At 43.9% G+C, this 12,330-nt stretch overlaps 1 protein-coding gene across 1 annotated transcript; it reads left to right on the top strand.

Annotated features, from left to right (window-relative positions):
- The first annotated feature begins 2,987 nt into the window (after window positions 1–2,987).
- On the top strand, window positions 2,988–12,069 carry LOC126491459 (pregnancy-specific glycoprotein 22-like). Its single transcript, XM_050127144.1, has 5 exons — window positions 2,988–3,048; window positions 4,316–4,675; window positions 7,514–7,873; window positions 9,064–9,423; window positions 10,447–12,069. Exons 1-5 carry the CDS (start codon window positions 2,988–2,990, stop codon window positions 10,722–10,724), a joined length of 1,419 nt encoding a protein of 472 aa, XP_049983101.1. The 3' UTR covers window positions 10,725–12,069.
- Window positions 12,070–12,330: the final 261 nt, after the last annotated feature.

Genomic DNA, 12,330 nt, shown 5'->3' with positions numbered 1-12,330 from the left:
AACCGGACTCGCTGAACATAGCAGACAATGAGGACTACTGAGAACTCAAGAACAATGGCAATGGGTTTTTGATGCTACTGCACGTACTGGCTTTGTGGGAGCCTAGGCAGTTTGGATTCTCACCTTACTAGACCTGGATGGAGGCGGGTGGTCCTTGGACTTCCCACAGGGCAGGGAACCCTGATTGCTCTTTGGGCTGACGAGGGAGGGGGACTTGATTGGGGAAGTAGGGGGGAAATGGGAGGCAGTGGCGGGGAAGAGACAGAAATCTTTAATAAATAAATAAATAAAAAAATCAGAAGCCCTCCTACATACAAATGGTAAAAGCGATGATAAAAAAAATCAGTGATTAAAATTCTCTTTAAAATATCCACAAATAATAAAAGCTATCTTAGTGCAACTCTAACCACGTGACAGTTTTAAAGAAAATGCCCCTCGAAGGGAGTGGCATTATTAAGAGGTGTGGCCTTGTTGAAGAAAATGTGTCACTGTTTGTGGGCTTTGAGGTCTCTTTCACTTGAGCTTTGTTTTTCTGGCAGACAGACCATTTGCTGTTGCTGGAAGATGTAGGACCCCCACCTACTTCTCAAGTCCCATATCAGTCTGCTTACCACCATGTTCTTCACCATGATGATAATCTGCTGAACTTCTAAAACTGAATCACTACAATTAAATATTTTTCTCTATAAGAGTGACCATGGTCATGGTTTCTCTTCACAGCAATAAAAACCCTAAGTCACCAAGCAAGTGAAAGACCTTTAGGACAAAAACTTTAAGTCTTTGAAAACAGAAATTAGAGAACATATCAAAAGATATCTCCCATGCTCATGGATCAGTAGGATTAACAAAGTAAAAATGGCCATCTTATCAAAACTAATCTCCAGATTCAATGCAATTCCCACCAAAATTCTAACACAATTTTTGACAGAACTTCAAAGAACAATATTCAACTTCTTATGGAAAAAACTAACCCAAGATAGCTAAAACAATCCTGTACAAACAACTTCTGGTAGTATCCCACCAGCCCTGATTTCAAGTTCTGCTGTAGAGCTACATTAATAAAAATTATATTGTATTGGCATAAAACATACAAGTAGATCAATGCAGAGGGGGGAAGTGGGCAGATGGACTGGAAGGAGAGAAGTCAGGGGAAACTGTGGTCAGGATGAAAAAACAAACAAACAACAACGAAGAAAACAGTCTCAACCAACTCAGGTAAGGCTGTACATTTCTGTAAGTGATTGTCTTAAATGGTAGAGGAGGACCCATACCCGAGCCAGAGGGGGAGCCAGCAAATAGCATGCTTTCTTCAATGCTACAATATTTCTCAGTAGGAAAATGGACTCTACTCTCTCTCCTAAACTACTCTTTTTGGAGGATTTTTTTTATCACAACAAAAGAAAGAAACGTTAGAACAGCGTATAGGGAAGACACACCTATTTGAATCAATGTGATTTGTACTCAAGAGCAAAACCCATCAGCATCCTCTGGGCAAAGAGAAGGTGGGATTTAGATAGCAGTGACTGCTCAGAAAGTGCATTACAGTCCCATTAGTGTTCTTTCCCATTTGTTTTTATCAGAAATGACTTCTGTGTGTAACCCCAGCTGTCCTGGAACTTTTTCCATAGATGAGATAGGCCTGGATCCACATGCCTCTGCCTCCTGAGTACTGGAATTAAAGGCATTCGTCACCATGCCTAGCTGTGTCCTGTCCTTTCACTCTCAAGAAAAATGTCCTAGGACTTTCTTCCTAAATTTCCTGAGCAGAAGGCTCCTCCTGAGAATGCCGGTTCTCTGGATTTACACCATTTCCAATTTTAGTCCAGGGCTTTCCAGGACAAATCCAGAACCCTGTCTACACCCATACTACATTAGAAGGAATTACTAATCCTGAAAAGCACACTGATTAGGATGACAAGTCCTGCATCCCACCTGTGCTGAATGTATCAGGGAATTTCACACTTGGCTTCTTGATCATGCTTGCTATAGCCCTAGACATCAGATTGCAGTTTTCCCAGTGACCTCCAGGGGGCGATAGCAGGGCATTGCTCAATGCTCTAATAATTGTTTCCTTGTGCAGACTGATTTCCATCTCTGTCTTTGCTCACCTTGAACATCTTCAGAAGACCCTGCTCTGACCTCCTGGCTCCTTCCTTTGCCTGAGAACACTTTTTGGCATTGGGACCTTGAAGGCCTCCCTCCTCCTGGCATCTCTCAAAGGGGAAGACAAGATTACCACTAGGGAATCACCCAGGCAAAGGGCAAAGGTGGTCCAGGAAGATCAGGGACAACATGGGCTCACCCTACCCAAAATTCTAGAATGTTGTCTTGAAACATTCCATAGGAAGAGGGAGCCCACAGTCCTTTCAAGGACACACGGGTCACCTCTTTCCCAACCCTGAGTTTGCTCCTGGGTCTCTTTCTTGGATCATTAATTTGACTGGTGTCATTAGTGATAAAGGATTGATCTTCATCCCTAGTCATTACTCAGCCTGCCTCTTTCCAGCCCTCAGAGACATCTCTGTCACCTTCTTGCAGAAATTAAGTAAATACCATATTCCCAGAGCATTGAGAACACAGGGTAGGCTGGGTGCTCAGCTTGGTCTCTGTATCACATGGTCACATAGGCAGGATGGAGGCTCCCTCTTTGGTGCTGACAGACCCAAGGCAAGGACACAGCAGGTGTCAGCCCTGGGATGAGTCATTGCTCCTGAGGGCATAGGGATGTTTATCATCACTGTTGCTAAACAAATGTTGCTTGGTGGAGAAATATAAAATCAAGCTGAGAGGGTTGCAAGACAACACTGAGAGTGGAAGGGATTAAGAAGTGCCTTGACCTCAATCCCCACTCTCATAACCCATGGTTTTCTAGGAAGTGCTCTTGTCTGAGAAGAATCTCAGCCTAGAAGGAGGAAGATCAGAGCTTGAGTTCTGTGCTGGAGCTGAGGCTCTTCTCCTCAGAGGCAGGTCACCAAGTGGGAAGATTGATGGAGTCCTCTGTGCTTCTCAGCAAAGGGTGTACCCCCTGGCAGGGGTTTTTGATCACAGGTAAGAGTATCCACTTTCTGACTTTGTGGGGAGGGGGTCTCAGAAGCTGGCTGGAGTCTCCTAAAGAGGACAGGAGCCCAAGATGAGACTCAAGGTTTCTGTTTGCAGTTATGGGGCAGAAGTCACAGGGAGGAACATAGGCTCAGAAGCCTAAGCTCTCAGAGAACGGAGATGATGGTGGTAAGAGAAAAGTCTCAAATACTCCATCTACACAGCGAATTACATGGACTGCAGTGTTCTGAGGACAGCTGTTCCCAATCTTGACAGCATAACCCTCCAAACAAAATCAAACAGGGATGACTAGCGAGATGTCTCAGCGTGTGAAGATATGACAACCTGATCCTAATCTCCCACACAGTGGATGGAGAGAACAGATTCCTGCAGGCTCTACTCTGCCCTTCACATAGGTATTGTGGCATGTGCCAACACATGCAGACCCTTTGTGCTTACACACAGAGTCATTGCATACATCTTCATCTGTTCCCAAGGAGACATCAGCCTACACAAATACTCACACATATTTACACAAGTAAATCTATAATCATTTATTTCACACTTGAATGCAATTATTGTCATAAGCTCCAAACCTTGGAACTGTGAAGAGAAATCCATGAAGACACATTCCTTCTTCCTTCCTTCTTTCCTTTCTCCACTTGTGCCTGAGTCTTTTCTAGGAGCTGAACCAGACAAAAAGGTCAGACTAATCCTGCCCTTAACAAATCCATGGTTCAATGGGGGGGCACTGGTGGTTCAGACCTTATAATCCCAGCACTTGGGAAGCAGAGGCAGGTGAACTCTGAGTTAAAGGCCAATGTTGTCTACAGAGCAAGTTATAGGACAGAGAGTTCCTGTCTCAAAAAAACATAACTAAAACCATTACCAAAACCAAATACAAAAACAAACAAACAAACAAACAAAATCTCTGGTTCTTGAGGACCTGATGTCAGTATATCCAGAAGGTAAAGCCATGGATTGACTAGAATGACAATGGGAAGATAGAAAAAAATCAGAAAGTGAGGAGTCTCCAAAGGAAGAGTTCAAAGAGGCATTGTTCCTCACACCAAATACTCTATGTGAGGAGGGATGTGGGCCGCTGAGGGGGATCCAGGCAGACATGTGAGCATAGAATTCCTAAGAGAGTTAATAACACTTTCCGCCTTTGTCAATGGAAGTCATGTGGCTCATATCTGCAGAGGAGGGTGGGTACACCCCTAATCACACCAGAAGATGAGTTTAATACTGGTGGTTTTTCTCAATTCCTCTCCAGCCTCCTTTTTAGCTCTCTGGCACCTGTCCATCACTGCCTCAGTGACCATTGAATCAGTGCCACCCCTGATGGCCGAAGGAGATAACATTCTTTTTCTTGTCGACAATCTGCCGGAGAAGACTGTAACCTTAGTCTGGTTCAAAGGGCTAACAAATATGAAAGCTGTGATTGCAATATATGGACGGCACATCAATTTAAGTGCATCTGGGCCTTTGCACAGCGGTAGAGAGACAATATATTACAACGGATCCCTGCTGATTAAAAATGTTACCCAGAAAGACACAGGATTCTATACCCTACGAAGCTATGATAAGTATTTAAACATCATATCAACAACATACACATACGTCCATGTTCACGGTAAGTGATTCGTTGTGAACTCTATGAGCTGGGTGAGGTTCATTTCACTGGATACACACAGGAGAGAGGTCTGTGCCTACTGTCCAGATGCATTGTGCCCCTGTGTTGGAGTCTGAGCATTTACTTCAGGGCACAGGCATGTATGGTATAGAATAATAGCAATAGATTAGAATTCTTCATTTGACTTCACTTTGCACAGAGGTGGATGCTTGGTGGGTAAGTCAGACAAGGATGTCAGCCTCTGTCTAGACTCTAGGCATTCTAACCAGGAATGTTTCCTTGCAAAAGACCCTGAGGGAATTAATATTGTACTTGGTTGAGGAAAGCATGTGGTCCTCACAGAGATGGGAGCCCAGCATGTTCTGCCTGCACACCTCTGTCTCAGGCTCAACTATGGGTGACCATGAGATGATTTTTATAAGTGTTGGATTTTGGCTTTCTGATGACAGGGACAGTGCTCCCTAGCAGGCAGAGTCTTGTGATGTGTGCAGCCAAAGAGGGCAGTGTTCTGAGAGCCATGGTTGTTATCCTATGATAATAGGATACCTTGGCCACCTCCTTCAGAGAGAGGAGTTTAGCTCATCAGGACTCCAGGCTGCTTACCAACTGTCTTTTTTGGCTTATAAGATTTTACATGAAGGTCATGGTCCCCAAAGAGAGGAACCCAGGAAATAGTTTGTCCTGACAAGTGTTCGTCCTCTGTGCCCAGCTCAGGGAATTCTCTCCTGCAGCAAAAAGCTACAGAATGTGCTGACCTTACTGTTTCCCGGACAGGAATTGTAGTTCCCCTGGAGATCACCAGGGATGTTATCAGGACACACAATGAACTGGCAGAAAAGTATTTTCCAGAGCTTATCTAGTAGCTTGGCTCTTCTCCTGTTTTTAAAAACCCGGAAATCAGGGTCACAGAATTCTCAGATGTACCAGCTGCTTAATGTGTTTGCTACACTGCCATGAGAACACGTTATGTTTCTCACTTTATGTTTTTCCTTTGGGAAATATACAATATCCAAGAGGATTCAACTAAATAGAGATCCAAGTCAGCACAGAAAGACCAAGGAGCACACTGGCATACCCATTGCACAGCTCAACAAACAGAGGAAGTGGGTGCATGGTCTTGAAAATCTTGCACAGATGAAGGAGCTCACAACCTTTTTCTGAGATGTGAGACTCCTAACACCTCCTGGGCCTTTGACCCCAATCACAACCCAGTCTGATGGTGACTCCATTGAGAAAAGATTTTTTTTTCCAAACATCACTCACCTGGTCCCTTTGGAACTTCAAGGACAGTTTTTCCACCTTCCGGCTGGGAACAAATTCCTTGTTACTAGAGCACAAAAACACAAGGCAGACTGAGTGCCCAGTTTTGTTTTCTTTTTCATATAATTGTATAGACTTTTCTACTTTAGTGCTGAAAAACTTCAGCCAGGACATAGCAGAGTACAGTTCCAGGGTCAGTTGCTATTACCTCATGTCCTAAGGATAATTATTACCCTTGGCTTTCACTCTGTGTTCTAGGGGTCAGAAACAGAAAGATGGAATGGGAAAGGAATATAGTGTAGCAATGGAAGTGGAGAGGCAGAGCAGTGTTTTGATTACAGACCCACCCACAGGCAAGAGGACTCGGGGAGTTGGTCCTTCCAGGGAAGAGACTCAGCTCAGGTAGGGAAAGGACAGCATAGCTTGGGAACTATCCTGGACAGATATACTGATGACAGATCAGCCAAACCAAACAATGGAGGCCCCCTTTACTTCTCTGCATAGACGGTACCACATCTCAGCTGCTTCTGCCCACAGATGAGGAGAAAGTGTGTGAGAGGAGAGGACTGACATGCTATCCAGAGGCTCCTGGGTGGCACAAAGACATGTGAGGAGTCTCAGTGTTTGTAGGGGAGAAGATACAGTTTGGAGAGAGGCTCGGCATTAGGAAGCTCTCAATGAGTATTAAACAGTAAGGGTGGAGGAGAAAATATTCTTCCAAAAAGTTATTAAACATGAATACAATATTCTGAAGACTGCTGTTCTCAGTTTGATGGGCAAATAAAAAAAAAATCAAGCTGATGTGCATCACTAATATGGTCCAGTGGATATGGGCATTTGCTTTGTAGTCGGAGAAGCTGAGAGCAATGAACAGAAGTCTTCTTACTTCCACTTAAATACTGTGTCCTAGCCCACCCACCCACACTAGTATAGGCCTTACACTACTCAAACATAAGTATAATATGTAAATAAGTGGAAAGAATCAATGCAAATGGAATGATCCAATACTGTATTCACAAACGTTTGAGTTTCTCAGATAAATGCATGAGCATACAGGATTCTGGGATATCAGTTCATTCATTCAGTCTCCACACGTATTTGAGTTTTTTTCTAGGCAGAATTTTCTTTTTAAAGTATAAGATAACTCATGGTTATTATGATGTCCCAGTTGATGATGGACTTGAAATAAAGAAAGCTTGCAGGTAAATTCAAGTGTTGGCTGCAACCCCAAGTGAAACACAACAACAAAGTCAGAGAGTAAAGACACAGCATATGTAGGGGAAGAGTTTGGGCAGGCACCAACCCAACATCATCCACTGTAAATGGAGTAGCCGTCTGATGGCAGACAGGAAGTCAAGACATTGTTGACAAATGAAGAGAGAGAGCCATATAGTGGAAATGACAAGTGTGGGGACACTGAGAACATGAAGGTCGTGTGCAGACCAACAGAAATCAGGGCAGGAAACACTCCCCCACAAACATAGGCTCAGCAATGGACACAGATGCTCATGACACAGGGCCTCATCTTAGTCAAGCACAAAAGTTCCACTTTAGTTGGATCTCCCTCTTCCCTTTTAGATTTCCTTTGGAACTGTGGGCGCCATGTGACCTCTGCCCAGCCCACTATTGAATCTGTGCCACCTATTGCTGCTGAAGGGGGAAGTGTTCGTCTACTGATTCACCATCTCCCGGAGAATCTTCAAGGCTTTGCCTGGTTCAAAGGAATGTCTGTGTTTAGGGACCATGAGATTGCCCGAATCACGACAGACATGAATTCAAGTGTGATGGGGCCTGCACACAGTGGTAGAGAGACATTGAACAGTGATGGATCCCTGCTGCTTCACAATATCACTCAGAATGATGCTGGATTGTACACCCTACGAATTATGGGTACAGATCTGAAAAGTGAAGAAGCACATGTACAACTCCACGTGAACAGTAAGTGATTCATTATGATTCTTCAGTGCTAGGTGGGGTTTAGATACACAGGACTGTTGTGATTGGCCTAGCCTCCTTTCTTTCTTCACTGTGTCTGCAGGTGGAGGTTTGTGCACTTAGTACAGGATAAACATGGTAGAAACAAACGGCCATAGATCAGCTTCCATCTCCTCACTCCTCCTGTACCAAGGAATACCTTGATGTAATCATCCTAAAATGTTAGCATCATCTCAGTCTCTTGGGTCTCTGAATGGGGAAAGCCTAAGCCTGCCTTCTTTCCAAGGCTGGGATAAAGTGACCAAAGGGAGTATTTTTCCAGTATTCTACTCTTATTTCTTGTCAAAACTGATGGGAAACAATGATTTTTAGGTCATCCATGTCAAAATGGGGCATATATTAGCTCCATATTGAGAGTGTTATAAATGAAATCCAGGAACTGGTAGAGATAACATGGAGGAGTGCTGCCTACTGGCTTGCTCCTTGTGGCTTGCTCAAACTATACCCTTATATCACCTAGGACAGCTTGCCCAGGGATGGAATTGCCTACAGTGGTCTCAACCCTTTCCTATCAAGTCCCAATTTAGAAAATGTACTATAGTCTTGCCCACAGGTAGATCTGGTGGTGGCATTTTCAACCAAGGCCTTGTCTTTCAAGCAACTCTCCTTTGTGTCAAGTTGACATAAAACCAGCCAGTCTGGTACCCACACCTTTTTAAAGACCCTAGTTTTCCCTGAAGATCAGACGGCTCCCAGATCCCACCCAGACCCAGTCCTGGGGGCTGGCAGGCAGGGAAACAAGGGCATGTATAGTGTGATGTTGGGAGTTGAGTGGAGCCACAATGGAAACTGAAAAAAAACCTATAAAGTGAAAATCCCAGTCATGCTGAGTTCAAGGGGAGACATCATCTCAGACCTCACTGTGCATGAGTGAGCAGTGTCTGACTGGAGCAGTTAGGGAACAGCTATGACGACACCCGAGGGGAGAGGGAGAGTTTCCTAATGAGGAAATGACACTGTTGGGAACATACATGGAATGGAGGAGGTCATGTTGCAGACCGTCATTAAGTAGCATAGACACAGCTGCAGTTCTAGGTAGAGTGAGCGGCAAACCCATCTGCAAGATGGAGGTCATCATCCTTTCACCATGTACAGTGATCCCCAAGTGACAGCTTTCTTCTTTCCCCTTCCAGGCTCCCTTTCCCCATGCTGTAACCCTCTCACCTCTTCCCAGCTCATGATCCAACCCGTGCCTCTGTATGCTATTGAAGGGGAAGATGTTCTTCTCCAAGTTCATAATCTTCCAGAAGATCTACAGGCCTTTACCTGGTACAGGGCAATATATAGAGTCCCATATTTTGAAATTGTCAAATGCAGCAGAGTCCTGAATACCACCACCTGGGGGGATCAGTACAGCAGAAGAGAGACTGTGTACCCCAACGGATCCCTGCTGCTCCAGGACGTCGCTGAGAAAGATGCAGGAATGTACACACTAGAAATTTTGAAAAGTTACTTCAAAACTGAAAAAGCTTATGTGCAATTCCATGTGAACAGTAAGTGACTCTGGGGCCTTCAGCTGCTGTGTGGGGCTTATCTTACTGCATACACTGAACTGTCAGAACTGGGCTGTGCCTGCTCTCTTCCCTACTGCAATGTGGTCCCACCATAGGGTGTGGGTACTTACTGTAGGGAACACAGCGGGTGGACAAACAGCAATAGGTCAGAATCTCTCACCTGTCTTTCTCTGCACAGAGGAGAATGTATGCTGGGTAACTCAGCACAAGGATGGCGGCCTCAGTGCAGATTCTTGAGGCTGTCGTCATACACATAGCTTTAAGACAGACTTTGCAAGTCAAGTAGACAATGGATGAGGGAGCCATGGGGTCCTCACAGAGAGCAACAGGAGCCCTGACTCCAACACTTCCCCTGGCTACACCGGTTATACTGGGGAGATATTTGTCACTGTCTGTTCTGATTTCCTGTTAGAGCTGACAGGGAACAAGGCTTTCCTGATTCTCCAAATCCCTAGGAATGTAGAGCCAGCCGTGTACTGCCATGACAGCTGCAGTTATATAAGCCATCTCTACATCTCCTCCTGAGACTCAGTGGACAGGCGTCTAAGCCACTAGCCTACTGTTCTGATGGGTTTATGAGACTTCACAGGAAGAAAGTCAAGGCACCAAGGGAAGAAACAGTGGAGGCAGCTACTCCAGGTTCTTCTTTCTATTCATGGGTCCAGTCTAGGGCATTTTCTTCTGCAGGTAAATAGTAACAGATGTTGCTAAGATGAGCCACTCCCATCCCAAGGACAGATCATTGCTCATAACTAAGCTTTTCTCGTGTACCCAGCAATGATCATGCACTGTGTGTCATATTACAGAGAAACTGAGTCACAAGAAACAGTGTATGAATCAGGGTCACGGAGTCCCTGGGTGGCAAATCCAAAGCACAAGATTTGTCTATAGTCACAGCTTCAAACTCTGCCCCCTGGAGGCTTTATTAAGTATGAACCAAAGAAGGGCTCATTTAACTCTCTGGACTCCTGTCATTTGGTATTCTCCTCTCTTTCTTCACAGAGTTTGTTGAACAGCCTTTCGTGCAAATCACTAATGGCAAAGTCTCATCACAGAGATCTGTGATCTTCACCTGTGTTTCACCTGACACTGATGTCTCCATCCGCTGGATCTTCAATAACCAGAGTCTTCAGCTCACAGAGAGGATGACTCTGTCCCCAACAAAGTGTGGACTCAGAATAGATCCTGTACAGGTGGAGAATTTTGGAGAATATAGGTGTGAGGTCTCTAACCGAGTCAGTTCAAAGACCAGTCTTCCAATCTTTTTTCAGGATGAATGAGTAACCTTTCCTCTCCTCCTACAGCCGAGTGGGGGCATTTTTAATCAATAATTTACTAATCAGAGAAAAGTAAAGTTGATCAGTTATCACTCAGGTATATCCAGTATGGAGACTCATATCTATAATCCTGGGATACATATGGTACAAGGGCAGGCCAAGATTTAATTTGAGTCTGTCTCCAAAGGAAATAAAGACACTATGTTAAAATAAATGGAAAGGAGTTAATATTTTAGGTTGTAGATTAAATATAGCCAGTCATTAGAATTCATGGAAACTAATTCCAGTAGCTGCCAAACTTTTGGATGCTTTGAGTCTGCTACAAAAATGGAGTGTTTGCATAGAGGAAAAAATCCTCTCATATGGTCAAATATATTCAATGTTTAACTAAATCACTGATTTACCTAAGTCCAATGCTGCCTGCTGTCAAGGGCTATGAGTGGTATAGCAGGTGACAACTAGTTTCTCAGATGTCAACCCACCAGAGGAATGAACATATGATGGAGGTTAATCCTAACCAGTCAATTTCTGCAGGATCATCGACTCTGAAAGCTGTTGCTCACTTTTGCTGAAGCAGCTTGGTGTCTCCCCAATACTTGCACTGTAGTGTATAATCTTAAGTGATGTGTATATATAATCTCATGATTACATCTCAGTCTTATGGGCACATATATCTGTGAGTGATCAGGTAGATGACTTTTTATTTAGCTATATAGTTCTGATATATAGAATATATACTGGACATACTTTATAACTGGATCTATTTGTTCTACAAGGACAGTGGACAGTAAAGAGACTGCCTTGTTTTTTATTTTTGTTTATTGGGTGACTTTCCCTACCTTATGAGATCTCCAGTGAGAGAATCTAGTCTTGTAGCCAGAAACCTTGGTTCCTGCAGCCATACCTTTACTCCATTCTCTGAGATACATTAGAAGCTACCTCTGTGCTATTATCACCCATTTGGCAGGATATACAGTCAGAAAAGGAGCCTAATAAATAGGTCACATGTGGGACCTTTGAAGATAAAGGGATGTTCAAGCTCATTTGAGACTGAGTGCCCTAAATTCTCCCACAGTCAACTTGGGAAACTGCTAATGTCAGCTGACTCCCAGCTCTAATGCTTAAAATATATTAATTCCCTATACATATCTTCACCTCAGTTTATCAATACTAGATTTTAACCTAGGAATGTAATATCATGCACCAATTCTTGTCTCTTCTTAGAATTTAAAACCTCCTAAATCAGTCTTTTTGCCTCTTAGTTCTGTCCTGGTATCCTTCTAGCCACGCCTCCCTGGGGGCAACAAAGATACTGACAGTGTTACTTGGAACAAACTCTCATCTTCTTTCTGACCATGAGAAATTCAAGCTCAGAGAATTACCTTTGCTTGTGTGTGTATATGAGGTGGAAACTTTGTAGCACAAGCAAAACAAAAATAAAAAAGTGTGATCCAAACAGTACAAGTGTGAGCTCATTCATTTACTTCTTAGACTAGAAATTTTCTAAGTCTTTTGTTGAGACAACTGTTGTAAACTTTGGCAGGGAGTCAGTAGAGCTGGACTCTGCTGGGCACGGAGAGTCTGCACGCCAGTCATCCATGTGAAGTGA

The sequence above is a fragment of the Alexandromys fortis genome, unplaced genomic scaffold (genome assembly GCF_014885135.2).
Source record: "Alexandromys fortis isolate MF-2015 unplaced genomic scaffold, M_Fortis_MF-2015_v1.1 scaffold_262, whole genome shotgun sequence".
In the NCBI taxonomy this organism is placed as follows: Eukaryota; Metazoa; Chordata; class Mammalia; order Rodentia; family Cricetidae; genus Alexandromys; species Alexandromys fortis.
This window is presented reverse-complemented; position numbering and strand designations above follow the sequence as displayed.

Bases quoted from the DNA above. Each gene is read 5' to 3' on its own strand.
- LOC126491459 (XM_050127144.1), top strand. From the start codon at position 2,988: ATGGAGTCCTCTGTGCTTCTCAGCAAAGGGTGTACCCCCTGGCAGGGG. The intron at 4,676-7,513 runs GTAAGTGATTCG...CTTCCCTTTTAG, and splicing joins CACATACGTCCATGTTCACG to ATTTCCTTTGGAACTGTGGG. The intron at 7,874-9,063 runs GTAAGTGATTCA...TTCCCCTTCCAG, and splicing joins TGTACAACTCCACGTGAACA to GCTCCCTTTCCCCATGCTGT.